This window comes from Harpia harpyja, chromosome 2 (genome assembly GCF_026419915.1).
Source record: "Harpia harpyja isolate bHarHar1 chromosome 2, bHarHar1 primary haplotype, whole genome shotgun sequence".
Lineage (NCBI taxonomy): Eukaryota > Metazoa > Chordata > Aves > Accipitriformes > Accipitridae > Harpia > Harpia harpyja.
Genome location: NC_068941.1, coordinates 25044697 through 25060260, shown reverse-complemented (window position 1 = coordinate 25060260; position 15564 = coordinate 25044697). Strand labels below are relative to the sequence as shown.

At 37.7% G+C, this 15564-nt stretch overlaps 1 protein-coding gene across 8 annotated transcripts in view; it reads left to right on the top strand.

Moving 5' to 3' along the window:
• The window catches only part of MAPK10 (mitogen-activated protein kinase 10), a 182685-nt gene that overhangs the window by 91142 nt on the left and 75979 nt on the right, over positions 1-15564 (top strand). For 6 of the 8 annotated variants that reach the window (XM_052773090.1, XM_052773105.1, XM_052773086.1 and 3 more), the window contains one exon: positions 10497-10666. In XM_052773090.1, the coding sequence (XP_052629050.1) occupies positions 10497-10666 (170 nt within the window). Of the gene's footprint in view, positions 1-8076; positions 8207-10496; positions 10667-14796; positions 14891-15564 lie in introns of those variants that run through there. The other 2 variants (XM_052773115.1, XM_052773131.1) reach the window with 2 other exon arrangements.

Here is a 15564-nt window from a genome sequence, read left to right as displayed (position 1 = left end):
GGTAGTATTTTTTGACAGTTTGCTTGCAAAAAAATTCAAAAAATTTTGCAAAAATTGCAAAAAAGTTTTTTCCTCAGATTGTATGAAAAAGATGTTATTGATGAAAAAGTTATTGATGAAAAAGTTACTTTCACTGTGCAGAATACAGCTTTTTGCATAGCTCTGCTTGCTAACTTTCCTCTCCTTTTTACTTAGACCAAAGCAGAGCTGTACAGAAACTTTTCTATTTTACACATGCAGAGGAAAGGTACTCTTAATCACTTCCTTTTATGTTCAGTGCTCCTTTAGTCTTCGCATCAATCAGTGCATGACCATGTATAGCCAGTGCTTTCTGTCACTGCACTCCCGGTTCTGGATTTAGTGGAAACATGTCACTGTAATTATTCCTTTGCTGTTACCCTAACTTAATAAAAGGTGTTCAGAGGCACATACAGAACCAAATGTATTTACAATGTTTTTGTTAAAGTACATATGATGAAATCAACAGCATTTTGGATGAATTTTTAGCACTGAATGAAACTGATTCATGTTTAACACCTATAGCAGGTACCCAAAGGGAAGTCAGCCATAAATACATACAAAAGATACTATCTTGACATTGCAGGAAACTGGATTCTATCCTTCAAGTGCTTATCGCACAAATAACTTTTCAGGGTCTTCAGATCTTCAGATTTATTCTCCTGAGGATAAAAGCTGGTTCAGGCTTCATGTTAATTTATTCTCTCCATAAAGATAGGCCCTGATCCAAATAACAGTTAAGGACATAGTTAGCATTAAGTACATGAACAGTCTCTAAATTCAGTGTTTTGTTGCATTAAGACCTTAGCTGTCATGGATGCTGTTCATTTGTATTGCATAGGGCAGGATGTGGGTTATATCTGTATCCTGGTAGTACTTGGTCCAAACATCCAGATCTTTATTTAGAGACTATTCAACAGTCTCCAGTAATATTGTTTATTCCATGCTTATTCATAATGCTAATGTGGAAATCAAATGCCCTGTGATTTACTAGTCATTTTTCTGCTCTAAGTGTAAAATTTGTTTGTACCTTTGGGAAACTTCTATCTGCTGAATCAGTAAATCTGAGAGGTTCAGGAACTACTGTTAACAACAGATGATGATGTGACAGCAGAATAGTTATCATCAGCAAGAGGTAGATACTGCCACTCAAATCTTGAGGTATCTACAGCTGACAAGGATCCCAGCAGTATCTAGACAAGAGACCACAAAAATGTAGTTTCCAGTGAACATAATTAAACTCAATAATTTTTTCATGTGGTTCAACAAATGCAAAAATTATTTCTACTATGTAAGCATGCAACAGGTATCAGAAAAAGTCAGTGTGGTATAGTTCGATCCTGCCCTCTTGACCTGTTAAGATGAGCGCCTCTAGTGATGGTGTACTAGAATATACAGTTTATCCAGTGGACTACTGCAATTTTGTGACTTGTGTTTACCACGCAGAATAGTAGTCCTGCTCCCATTTGGAATTTGTGCATCGCTGCAGACTTACTGCAAAATATAGAGTTGTCCTGAAGTGTCTTTTACAAACTTACAATATTGAAGAGTACTCCAATGGTTGTTAGTACTGTGGACATATTTTTCTTGTAATAAATATTTTGTGGCAATTTCTCTCTCATGGCCTAAAAGGCATAGCTTTATGTGCTCTGAAAGAAAGTGACATATACCTAGTTATAGGCTGTTCCTCTTGACACAGAGCTTACATCGAGTACACTAGTTGTATATGATTAAATGCTAATTCAGCAGGAATAGAATCTTAAGGATTTCCAACTTAAGGAAAAAAGAAAAGCCCTTCCTAAGAAAAACTCAGTGGCATAAATGGGGTAAGTATGTGCCCCCCCGCCCCGCCCCATTTGCAGTATAAAAATACTGAAGTCTGGCGTTACTGTATATTGCTAGCCAAATCATGTTCTGAAACAGCCGTCTTTTAAGACTGAGGAAACAGACATCTGCTTTTCTATTACAATAGAAAGGTAGGACAAGAAGTTTTCTTTTTTAGGCTTATAGAATTTCATTAGACTTTTGTAAGCCAGATATCACCAAGTTTTATCTGTAGGACGCTACACATTCTGAAGTACAGTGTAATGCAGAGTAGTATATTCTGAGTAAAACAGGATGTTAAAGTGCTGAATAATAGCTAACAATGTCTAAAGGATGCTGACTGCTTCATCCATGGGTTTTTTCCACTTAGTTTCTTGACTTTTTTTTTAATCAACATCAAGACGTATACAGCCTGTCAGAATTTTCAAGTTTTCTAAATTGTAGCTGCGTAGGATACCTTTATTTAGAATACAATTCTGTGATTTTTTTACTTGGAGCACTAGTCCTGAATTTTCTTGTCTTTGAAAAACACGTCACTGTATTTCCATACTGCTGCAACAAATAGTTTTTTTAACAGAAAAGCAGGACATGGGATTACTGAGATGAGATATCGGGGACCTAGCTATGCCTGTTAAGAAAACGTTTAATGTGAATCAGGAATGTAAATTCACATGCTAATTCTTTGCTACGGCATCATCACTAGTCTTTATTGCCCAATTTAAACAATTTCATGTCCCAGATAGAGTATGTCAGCATTTTTGCATACTGAAATTGGAATTGGTGCTGTACTGATGCCACCGAACGAAAACCTTAGAATGAAATTTTAGTTGGCATATCGAGCGTATTTTTGCAAACTTCTGCTTAATTCATGCTTTAAAAAAAAAAACAAACAAAAAAGATTTTAAAAGCTTCAATTTCTTTCTAGACATCTTTTTTTCCCCTGTATTCTGCTAGCTTCCTTTATTTCCACAGTCATGCTTACCTGTCTTGAACAAAATGTGTACAGACTTCCTAGATGCAATATTGCATCAATGACCATTTAAAAATCGCATGATTTTAGAAATTTTTTCATTTTACACATAGAAAAGACCAGCTTTATTAATTGCATTGCTCTCCATTGATTGGTTGATTCATCTGGTCTGTTTTTTAATTTTATCCTAACTTCGGTAAACCACTTTAGTTACAACTAATGCTTTAATCAGATTGGATGGAGTTACTACTTTGATGATTAAAGAAACTGTCTTGATGCAGAATGTCCTATAATTATGCTTCTATCCAACGGGAGATTAATTGGTATTCATAAGCCATCAATGAGCAGTGACCTATGTCTTAGATTTCTAGGACTAAAATGATACTTCATAGTATCAAGAGCCGTCTATTTTTAACAAAAGGTGTGATTAAAGTATTCAGCTCCTTATAGCCTTTACTTATAAAAGGGAGAATCTTTTCATTAGCTATTGTCTTCACAGTGAATACTGTAATTATATAATTATATTGAGAAATTTAGTTGTTTTGAATACTTCATCTGTACTGTTGTTACATGCTGCTTCTTTACCCTTCCTTTTAAAGAAAGCCATGATGTGCATTGGGGCATAGCATTTCATGTAGTCAGTCTTCTTGCTGCCCTGTTTGTGTACTAGAAGAAAGCCTCTTAAACAATACCTGCTATTTCAGTGTTTCCCGAGAAGTGTAAACCATTTGAATTATACTGTATTATCAATATATGCAATAAATAAAGAGGAGCTGTTAATCCCGTCTTGGCTCTCCTATGCTCCTAACACACTGTACTGCTATGTTCCCTTCACTACTCTTGATAAATTGAGTGTACTTTTCATTTCTTAGTGTTGCGATGTTTCAGCCAACTTTTAGTGATCCCATTTCTCTTTCCTAATCTTAATTGTATCTCGCTTCTTCCCATGTTATTGCTTCTTTTTCAAAGCTAGGGCCTCAGAACAAACTGATTAATACAAACTGCAGTGTTTCCTCTCTTCTCATTTCTCCTGCAAGTTAGATGTGGCTGCTGCCATCGCTTTCCTCTGTTTTGGACACAATTCCACAGTGTGTCTTTGCTAGCTTCCTATCTCTGGAGCTGCGCCTGAATGAGATGTTTCCAAACAACTTTACTGTAGCTTTCTCACCTACTCTTACATCTTTCTTTCCTGTATTTTTGTCTACATTTTCCATTTGGATCACTGATTAAGTTCCTGTCCATGAAGAAACCTTACTCTCAAGGAATCTTTTCTCTCAGTGTTTATTGATCAGTCTTCTCATCCTTACCTTCTTTGGTACAATAACCAGGGTTGGATGCTACCTGTGTGTCATTGTTGAATTCTTCAGGCATCGGGGGAATGAGGAATCATTTTGAACTAGTTGTTTTGTTGTGCAGATACTCGCATGTTCCTCATGTCCTAGAAGCCTGGCCTGGAATGGAAGCAGACACCTTTGTGTCACAGTGACTTCTGAGCAACATGTGATACCACAGTTACAAATGAACTATAAACATTTTGTGCCTGTAAAAAAGAAGCAATTAATTAAAAGTAGTTAAAGCTCAGTGAACATGTGGAGGACAAGTGAAGAATATGTAAATAGTGCTTTGCTTCGTGTTTTGAGTAGATACTGATGAAAAGGAAACAGAAGGCAGTCGTGCTGCTTCTTGTGTAATCAGAACTAGGTAAGAGCCAGTTCTGAAGCTGCTGGGTTTTCGATATCTCAGAATAGGTTAAACAAAGACAGTGTGTTTAAACAAAACAAAAAACCAGCCAGCACTTACAAATATTGTACTCCATCTAATCAGGTGTTTTAATATGAGTGGTTTAATATGATGTTTTAAAATAGAGTGAACAAAGAAAATATAGTAAAAAGGTCAATGATTAATCGATCAAGATTGAGTTGTTCGCAAGGGTCAGTTGGCTATTTGAAAAGCTGACTTCATAAAGGAGGGTAGATTGTGTCTGGGGGCTAGGGCAAGACTGCTGGAGAGAGGTTAAAAGAAGGCAGAGAATTAAGCTGTTAAAAATGCCATCCAAAACACACTAAAATCAGGATGGCTAGGTGACTAATACAATCCTTACAGGGTGGGAATGAGGTGGAAGAATGGGGAACTGTGGTGTGATGCAGCTGATAAGATAAAAATCTGTAATACTACACCCAAACACACACATACAAGGTGAAAACCCTATTTTTTTGTAGGAGATTTGATCACTATCTGTGGACTTTTGAGTTCAGGGAGAGCCAGAATAAGTGAGAAGTCTGCCTTCATGGTGAGAAAAATAGATAATATTTCTGCCATAAATGTGACATATACAGAATACACAATGAAAAATAATTTAGTAAGACTTTCTATGCATGATACTTTGTATTTCTCAAGTGGCGGCTTCTGTGGCCATCCAAATTTACACAGCAAAACCTGTGACCGTTAAATCCAAAGCAGAGGATCAGTAAATGTCTGTTCATCCCAGAATTCTGGCACTTGAATCTTCTGAGACAATTACAGCTGTACAAGTAGGAGGATAGCTATTAAATTAATAGCATTGTTGACTTAGCAGATGCACACAGGTGAGCAGGGCTTGCCTGTATGTACATTTTCAGAGCTGGCAAGATGACTCTGAGGATTTTACCATGCTTCAGAATTTCAATTTGTATAATCTCAGCATCTGACTTTTAAGGTCAAATTGTAGCTTTAAGATATTATCCTTTCGGATCCTGAGGGAATCGAAGACATCCACCTCTGAAACATACTGTTCCCCATACCAGTCGCTTTGTCTGAGATGGTGTGGAGAGTGGGGGCCCCAGGGGAGCCACTGTGATTGCTGGCTCAGAACATCCTCTCTTTTGCATCCTGCTCATCTGTGCCAACTGCGTATTAGGAGCCAGCCTTTCAGTCTTCCATCTAATTCTTTTCCTTGCCTGTGTTCACACGTCATTTATTTGTTTTTAGTAGCCTTGAATCATGGCACCCTTAAAAGCTGATGTGTTCCTGTAGGTATTTCTGTGTGCAGGCAGGGAAGGATACTAATATTGAGGTAAAGTTTCCCCTCAACTGATGCCTGCTAACAAACTCTGACAGCACTCATTGTCCTGGAAATGCAAAGGAGAGCAATTTAGCTTAAACTGCCATTAGCATGAGTTGTATTTATAAAAGCTAAGATGTAAGAAATTGTGATATTTTAGGCTTATCAGTAATAGGAGGAATGGTGGTCAGAAACAAAGATCTGTCAGTGAAATATTATAAGATAGTTATTTTATGGGGTAGAAATGGACAAATAAAATGGGATATCAGGAAACAATTCACCTCATAATACAGAAAATAACATCATCTTGTTTCTGTTGTGCTTTTTAACCCTATCCCTTGCTCTCTATGCTGTGGAGGAAAAAAAGGAAAAGAATACAACTTGTAGCTGTGTTTGAGGCAGTAAGTTATTTGAGTTTCACCAAATTTTTAAATAATTATTGTTTGAAAGCAAAATATATGTTCTCTAAGCATTTAGTAATGGTGAGAGTATCTTTTTCCTTCACGTCAAATGCTTGAGTCATGACAGTTCATTTTCTTTCCTCCTCCCCAGTTGTTGAGATAATAAGCAAACATCGTTGCAGATATGGCTCTGCATTTAAGTGACCCAACAAGGATAGTTATGTTTTCAGGTCTGAAAAACTTTCACTTCTCTTACTCTTAAATTTCTCAGTATGGAGGAAAGAGAATGGCATTAGCTGTGTGTTAGAAGTTTTCAACTAGGTACTGGAAGGAAAAAATAATGGTGTGTGCATTCTTGTACATGTGAAGTGATAGTTAAGTTCAGGTCAGCGTTGAAGCAATATTTATGGAAACCAAGAACAAATGGCACTCCAATGCATACTTTGTCTCTGAGGAATAATCTTTCACATTACACAGAGGTCTGAGAAACTAGACATGTTTTGTTCAAAGTGAAAAGGATGGAGAAATTTGCTTTTGTTTCACACCTCAATGTTTACTATTACTTTGGGGCCCCAGTATTATAGCTTGCCCAATTTAATTTGAAGTTCACCTGAAAATTCATTAACTAAGTGAAACTCACTTTTCTATGAGACCTATGCATCTTTGCTATGATATCCTAAGAAGTAAACCTCCCTTTCCCCAGCTAATTAATTCTTAATGAAGTGCTAATTCCTAGTTTCTTAAGATGTCAGTATCAATCAAATTTGAAAGAAGTTTTTGGTTTAGGTGTGTATACAGAAGGATGTATACTGGAAATTCCTAGCCCTGTGTTCTTTTCTGCTGTCAGATAATCAAAGCTTTAACTTAAGCTGCCAGTACAGAACTTGTAAGCATTATGTAGTAAAACCTGAATCTGAAATAGTTTACATGGTGTAGATGGGGGTGGGGTGGGTGGGAAGGGGATATTAACTGCTATACCAACACCAAGGCTTCTGGAAGGGGTTTGAGTGAGCACTGAGAATGTAACAGAACGAGACCAAAATCTGGTGTGTAGGTTTCTTTAAGATCAGCAATGTGGATTTGAAGACTTTGAGAAGAACCTTTTAATCAGGGTTTGGAACTAAACCTAACATTGACATGCTCTATTAAGAGTATGAATTTCCTTGCTAATGGGAAAAGCTTTTTTAGCTTAATTTTGGAGTCCTCATTTAGGAAGTGGCTGTTGTATCAACTTGGAGATAGTTCATGATTTGATTACGTGTCATCGGTTTGAGGATCTGATAAAATGTGATTAATCCAATAACGCTTTTGATTTATTGACTTAGGGATTTGATTTAAATTACGATCATGACAAGGATAGTTATATATCATTCATCTCCTTGTTCTTAGAAAAGTAAGCAGTACTTTTGGTTTAAGCAGTAGGCTTACTGTGTTTTAATTTTGCTTATTTGGGTTTTGGTAAAAATCAGGAAAATATAGACAGTAGGGTTTTTTGGTATTTTTTTAACAGTGTTGGTTTAAAGGGAGGAGGCAAATGAGTAGATGACCTGGAGTCTGTTTGGCCTGTCCACAAAGCTGAAGTGTTTGTCACTCAGAGGAGGCATTCTGTTTGGAGTAAACTTCAAACTAAATCAGCCTGACTTCTGTAAGTAATTCTTGGTGTTGATATTTCCTATCAAAGCTCCTTATGGCTCACAGATTTTTAAGTAGACAGACTTTTCCATGAAATTCTGTGAAAAATAAAACAGTCTTTACCTTTCCTACTCACACACAGTTAGGAGTGGATTGTCATAGGAATGGTCTGTGTTACACAGAGGAGAGCTGCTTATCAGGACACTTGTGTGTTCTGACCAGGTCTGATTGTGGTCTTCTGCATCCCGTTGATCAATATCACTTCAACTGCTGTTGAAATGACTGAAGCAATTGCATACATTAATTATCCATGTAACTGAGGTACTACAGAGTGTTGTTCTGAGCTGTTTTAATTGATTTTTAAGGCATTCCTGGATTTAAAATAATCACCTGCTGGAACTGCAGTAGTTCAGAAATCCCACTGTAGTCAGCAAGGCCACCCAGTTCACAGGGTCAGTCTAACTTAAAAGCAAGTAATTCTGATGTGCACAGGATTCTAAATGTAGAGTAATGAAGTATCTTTTCCCATGTAGCTCCATACCCCATGACAAACTGTTGGGTAGCTTGGGAGTGAGGATGCAACAAGCTATGGCAGGCCTGGCTCACCCAAGCCTTAACACAGTGATCTGGCTTGTTTAAAAAAGTCGCTGTATCTGTACTTCCAGAGGAGCTGGCTATGAGTCAGGCTCACTAAGGAATGCAATTTTTATGCTGACACTTTGTATAACATTGGTTTCAGAGTAACGGGTGTTAATGCTGAATATTGTCTGCATTGTTCTGATAATGACATCAGAAAAAAACACACTGCAAATGCATTTGTCTAGCCAGAGGGAGCTGTGATTATTTCCTGTCTCTCAGGAGCATATTATTAAAATAAAGCCTCTCAATTTTAGGTCTGGTATGAATAGCTGAGCTAGCCAAATTTATGCATCTCCCTTCACATAATGGAAGGAGTTTTAAGACTAAGGCTACACAGTGCAAATCAGATGCAGTCTGTCTTTCTTCAGATGAGAAAAATTCAAACTTCTTTAGGAGTCATTTCACTCTCTGTAAGCTTGAATTTAGCACTGTGTCAGTGTCCATAAATTTCTCCCTTTCTGCGTTTAAAAAAAAAAATAGAAAAAGCCTTGCCCTGTATCTGATTAACAAGTAAATGTAATGTTTCTAGTTGCTCTTCTGAAATGAGATTTTCTGTTTGAATGAACAGCTACATTTATTAGAATGTTTCTAAGTCTCTAAATGAAGTGGTTAGGATTAACCAATGCTGTCCAGCGACAGTGGACCTTTCAGTGAGATAATGGACAGAAAAAGAATATTAATTGTCCTAAGGCAAACCTGAGAATCCAAGTTCTCAGCAAGGTCAGTTATCTGTTTTTAATGACCAGCTTCATGGAACACTGGAATTACGTCCTTTTAAATCGAAAAAATAGTATTCTCTAAATCGACTTTAGATTTTTCCTTGCTCCATCAACATTCAATTTAGTAGTCCATAGTCACATAACACAGTTGATTATTCAGATTTTTGGGGGAAAGTAATTTATAATAGAGCAAATAAAATTTAGAAGCTGTGTTTGCGAGCACTGAAAATAAATGCACAGGCAGAGAGAGGCACATTTGGGTTTTGTCTCTCCTTAGAGAAGGCATTTGGAAAGGTCTTGACTTCCATAAGTGAGTTGTCAGCTACTTGAGGACAGATCTATTGTAATTTGTTGAACTTTTGCATCCTATGCTCAGCATCGGGTAGTATGGAATCCTAAATTACAAACAGTAAATTCTGATTTTTATCTCAAATTACTATATACTTCACTCCATAGTCTTCAGGGAACTGAGCTCATAAAATGGTTATAATGTAACTTTTTGCATAGTAATTCTACAAATTTGGGTGAGGTTACAGCACTGCAGCGCTAGCTTCAGTGTGTAAAAAGTTTACCGTAACTTTAGCCTTTGCTTAGGACTAACGCATTCGTCAGGTCACGAGAGCAACTCTTCTGTCCTTCAGAACTCAGAACTTGGGAAGATCTCCTGAGCTGCTGAATACTTTCCATGATGCTGAGCCATGTCAGGTCACACTTCATCTCATAAACTGTTTCTTTTTCAACTCCTGTTGAAAGGTTCTCAAGGCCTTTATCATGTGCTCAGGGCAGGTTTTAGTGCTCATGTGAATAGACTTATTTGCTTTAGCTGACCAATGATGGAGAGCCTAATTGCTGTGTCTCTTGTCCCACTTCTACACCGATGTAAGTCTTCTCATTTTAAAATAAGGTATTTATTGCAATACAAATGAAGGCAAAATCAGCATGAACACGTAAGCCAGTAGTCATAAAGCAGCAGTAATGGCAAGCAGTAACTGTGTCACAAACATCAGCTGGAGAATTCACTAACTTTCTTTAATCAGTGCCTTTTTATGGTTACTTCCTGGGTGAAAGAAGGTTTGATACAGTATTTGAGAGTGTTTGAGGATCATGTAGATCTGTGACAGTAAATCTAAAATGACAAGAATTTATACTGGAGAATTAGGCTGACTGTGTTTTATCAGTATTGTGATGTTTTACCAGTCTCGGTTTCTGTGTTTTTTCCACTCCCTCCCCCCTTCCCTTCTTCTGTACAACAGGGATTTGGGAAACAAGTGGATGTGTCATATATTGCCAAACATTACAACATGAGCAAAAGCAAAGTTGACAACCAGTTCTACAGCGTGGAAGTAGGTGACTCGACCTTCACAGTTCTCAAACGCTACCAGAACTTGAAACCTATTGGCTCTGGGGCTCAGGGAATAGTTTGGTAAGTATCAGCAGTTTCTCTTATGCTTTTAAATAGGATTTGCCTTTTGCATTTCTTCACAGTTTGCTGGCTACAGACATTGTCTAAAATTGCAAAAATAACAGTCAGGCAATGGACGTCCTGAGGCAGAAGGAGCCTAGTGGTTCGCTAATAAATTCTCCTGCTGGTGAGAATGACAGCACTACGTTTGTTTCTCCACATAGCAAAATGTAACTAGCAAGAAAGCAGGAGAAACATCTTACCATAATTGACAACTGCGGCACTATTTCCAGAGGCAGTGCAAATAATACCCCAAGTAAACCCTGTAATTTTAGTCTTTGTACAGTAAAAGTCACTGAGAGCAATATAGAAACTTGTCACATCCCATAGAATTCTCAACTATTCAGAATGGGAGCCTCTCAAATCAAGGTAACTGCTAATGTTTCCTTTATTTCTTAAAAGAGACATTGCAGTGATGTGAGCAATGTGAACAAAAGACAGAAATTCAGTAGCTCTTCTAAATAATACAAAAGGCTTATGGAATTCAAAATTATTATGTTCAAAAGTTGTGATATCCTGGTTGGCTTTTGCCTCTGCATTTTCAGATATGGCTCTTAAATTTCAGTGACTTGTATTTAAAATGTCTTTGTGCAAGCATTTGTTACCTGTTTAATTATGAGGCGTTAGGGTAACTAACACAATCTTTTATCTATAACTTGATCAGAGATGAAGTCTAATTCCATCTGTTGTCTTTATCACTGCTCTTTTCTGACTTTGATGTAGTGTGTTACATTACAGTTGGAGGCAGTGGTAAAGCAACAGGTTCCTTTAACCTAGGGGCAGGTGGGCTTCCATGGATCATTGGCATTGGCACTATAATTGACAGTGTCACAACAATTAGCAACACATCCTTAAGTCTCAGTCTGTCACTTCCAGTGTTTAGTATACTTTGAGGCCACACAAGTCCAAAGATTGATCTAAATGATCAAGTACTTTATTTCATATCTTAAACACAAAAGGGCTAAAGGTTAGTTTAAAATCAGCTTTGGGAAAGAAACATACTTTGTGTTGAGTACTATTAATGTTCATTTTGCACTATTTGTCCACTTCCATATATAGCAACAGATTTTTTTTTTTTCTTCTTACTTACTATCCTCTATTTGTTTTAGAGGGAAATCAGATTTTGTTGAACCTCTCTGCAACTGAATTCCTGTAATGATCAATTATAAGCAGCAAAAACCCAGAAGTTAAGCTAAATAAAATCAATAACATCCTGTGAATTGTCTTTCATACTAAGAGTTGATAGGCAAACATTAAGAATACATTAGGAAAGAAAAATCAAATCAGGAAACAAGTAAGTTCAAGTGAAAGTTAACACAAATCCCCTGAAATGGCTGAGCAGCACGGTGAGGCCATAGAAGGCCTTTCTGTATTACATGATAGATGGGGAAGATAATGAGCATTTTTGCTTAGTATGTGTTACGTTGTAATCTGCCTGTCATGAGACATAATTTACCAGAAGTACATTAACAAACTATGAGCAAAACATGAAGAATCAATGGTGAAGTGAGAAATTAATGAAAAAAATTGTGAGATAAATATATGTAGTTTAGCTAAGGGAAGACAATACGTAATAAAAAAAAAAAGAAATCAGTTGTGTGAGTTTCTACTTGCATAATAATAATAATATTTATATAGTAATAATAATAAGTTTACATAGTAAACTTAAATAGTGTAAGTTTCTACAGTAGAAACACTATTTAGAAACTATAGGCATTTTGATGGATATATGGTTATATCTAGAAAAAGCAGATTAATTTAAGGGAAAAAAATATACTGAAAAACTGCTTGTTTGTGGAGTGCTGCTAGCTCTGGTGGGGGAGGTATTTTGCCCTGCTCATCTTGTTCCTTTGCAAAGAATAGCCATGAGGAGTGCCTCTATGAAAACAGTGGGAAAAACCTAGGTCGTAGTTTCTTTTAGATCCAGTAGCTCTGTTTATACTTAATGACTTGTTGTTCGGGAAGCATAACAGATCTGGGATGCAATTCTGTCTCTTAGTGCCAGAATTAGCAGAAGTGTAGGAGCTGAATGGGTAATTTCTGATTGTTCCTTCTACCGAGGGCAGACAGAAGTAGGATAGCTCAGAGTGGTTTAGGCTCAGACCTCTCACAGCATGCACTATTTCTGGATTTTCCTTCCAGATATTTGTAGGTAAAAGGACACTACCTGTTGTCTGGCTGGAGTGACGGGCTACCCAGCTACTGGAGACAGCTTTAGTGCATAGCGACATCTGGTTTTATGGAGTGATAAAGGTAGAGTATTATTGGTAAATGCTAACTACCCTTTCAGGACTGAGCAGCTGCCAGCAGTTGCAGCCAGTCGCCTGCTGCTTGACTGGTCTAAATTTTTGCAGCTTGGCAAGTGGAGTCCATGCTGTCTTCCCCACGCTGGAAGATCTGCGCTGCTGATGACTTTTCTGGTTTGTCAAGTACTTGGCCACACAACTGTAATTCCTACGTCTTGAGAAAAAGGGGCCTATTTAATAATAGATTTTTCAATAATTTGACATCAAATGTCTCAGTACCAATCAGGTGCAAGATATTCCATGCTAAGGACTGCCTCAGCACTAACTTCAGGACCAAACTCCACTTGCTAGCAACAGCTTCCCTCTGAACGTGGATGTGGGACCCCATGTGCCCAGCATGCTGGCTGCCTTAGCACCTTACTGGATATACTTGGACAGGCAAACTGTCTGCAGCCCAAGAGGTAATTGTAGAGGCAGAGGGAGATGGAGGAGAGATATGATGTTTTTCAGGCTGCTCTGGAAGCTGGTGTTGCTGGGTTCCTAGGCAAAGCCACAGAGTACTGAAATCTTTCTCACAGAATTCTATAAATAGATGTCAACATAAGCAGGAGAATTTAGCTGGAAAATAATTCATGCCGTGGAACAGCAGCAGGCACGGAAAGCAGGGAATGTGGTTATGAAAGAAGTTGGGACTTGATTCCACTTGATTATTCTGAAAATTACATCAAAGACAAAATAATTTTCTTGATATGGAAGTATTAAAGAAAGATATTAAGGTCTTCAGAGGACGATAATTTATTAAATTATGTGAAAAAGAGAAAGCCATATGATGTGAGTGTTAGTTGTGATTGTGCCCATGTGAAATAATTATAAACTTGGTGAGAAAGTGGTATTGGCTGTAGACATAGTGCATTCGGTATCTTCAGAAATTAATTGTAGGAGCTTTCAATGGGATTTGTGCTAACTGTGTTCACAAGATTATTTTTGCCAGCAGGAAGAAAGAAAAAGCTGCTTGGAATGTCTTGAGCAGGGAGGTTCCTCTTCACTCTGCAAAAATTACTCTTAATGCAAGTGTAGGCTGTTTGCTCACTGTGCATCACAGTGAAATCTGTGAGAAAGACTATATAGGGTGCACTTGCATAAAATTATCATGTTGTTATAGGTGTGGTGACAATGGGGCATAGCTGAAACAGAGCTTGTAGTTTATTAGACCAAGCCGTAGTTGTAAAAACTATGCAGGCTTTTAACCACATGAATTGATCTTCAAGTCTGGGATAGAAACAGAAAACGTCAAAGGTAAAATGAGTTGAGAATAGTTTTCTGAGTTTAATTAAATACGTGCCACTTAAGCTGCTGAGAGAAGAGGTAGTTGATACCCCTCTGCAATGTTAGGAGTTGTCAACTACCTTATTTTACAAGGCGGGGAGAGAGAGAGAGGGACAGGTCACTTAGAGCCTGCGGGTATGGTTGGTTTAGGTGAGGGTGGAGGGAGAGGAGTTCTCACGTTCCATAAAATCAACAGAAATATGCTGATGTTGGAGTGGATGTTTCTTTGTGTTTTAAATGAATGCTTTTTGCCTGGAAGCAAGGCAATTGATCTGTAGGTTTTCTGCTGTGGTTTGCAAGCTATCATTTTTTATATTGCCTGTGATATTTTTGATACTGCCTGTGGTGTTTAGAAAAATGATGTTGTACAGGAATATTTCAAAAAGAATTTGAAGGGGCTGTGATGGTTTTTGAATTTATGATGGAAGCAAGGGTGAAGTCCAGTTTTCCATGGCAGGTAGTGAAGACATCACTTACAGGCTTGAGGATACAAGTAATTAAAATCTTAGAAGCAGCTTATGAAGACATTTGGCCTGGTTTATGACCACATTGGTGCCTATACCTGCGTGCATTATCAGGAGAAAGTGTTAGCTTTAAAGACAAAGTTGTCTGGGTGAGTATCAAATAGATGAGTCTGATGATGTCTTCCAGCTGAAATCCTGAATGTTTATTTTGCTTTTTTCTGAAGAGTGAAGACAGGCTTTCATGCTGTATGATGTTGGGATGTGGTCTAATGATGCGTAGCTGGACCGTGGGAGTGTTAGCTGGGAAGTGCTTTTTGCTATCTAGTTTATGCAAGAAGTTTTTGTGTCTTGGAGTAATGTTTGGGGAGGGGGGAGTATGGGAGCAGGAATGATGGTTTGAGGATAGTTTTGAAGAGTCCTGGTAGCTCTTCAGTGAATGCATTATAAATTTAGAAAGATATCTCATCTGCAGATATAGAGGAGACTATAAATATATTCCTGAAGGAGTAAGTTGGGCAATCTGTTGTGGTTTTATTCTTGGAATTAGTGATTTGATGATATCTTTGAGCCTGAATATGAAGGAGATTGCAGAGTCTTTGTGTTCCCTGTAACAGGTAGAGTCAGCAAGTCAACTGATAGCTTGCTATATTGCCTAAGGTTACCATAGGTTCTCATTTGCTGATTTAATTGTAGTTTGGCAGTTGAATCTTAAGGAGTGCAGAGTTCTTTCAAATCAGCATGTTGTGATGGTGGTCCTTGTTGTGGCTTATATAACTGCTGATCATAGAATCATTTAGGTTGGAAAAGACCCTTAAGATCATCA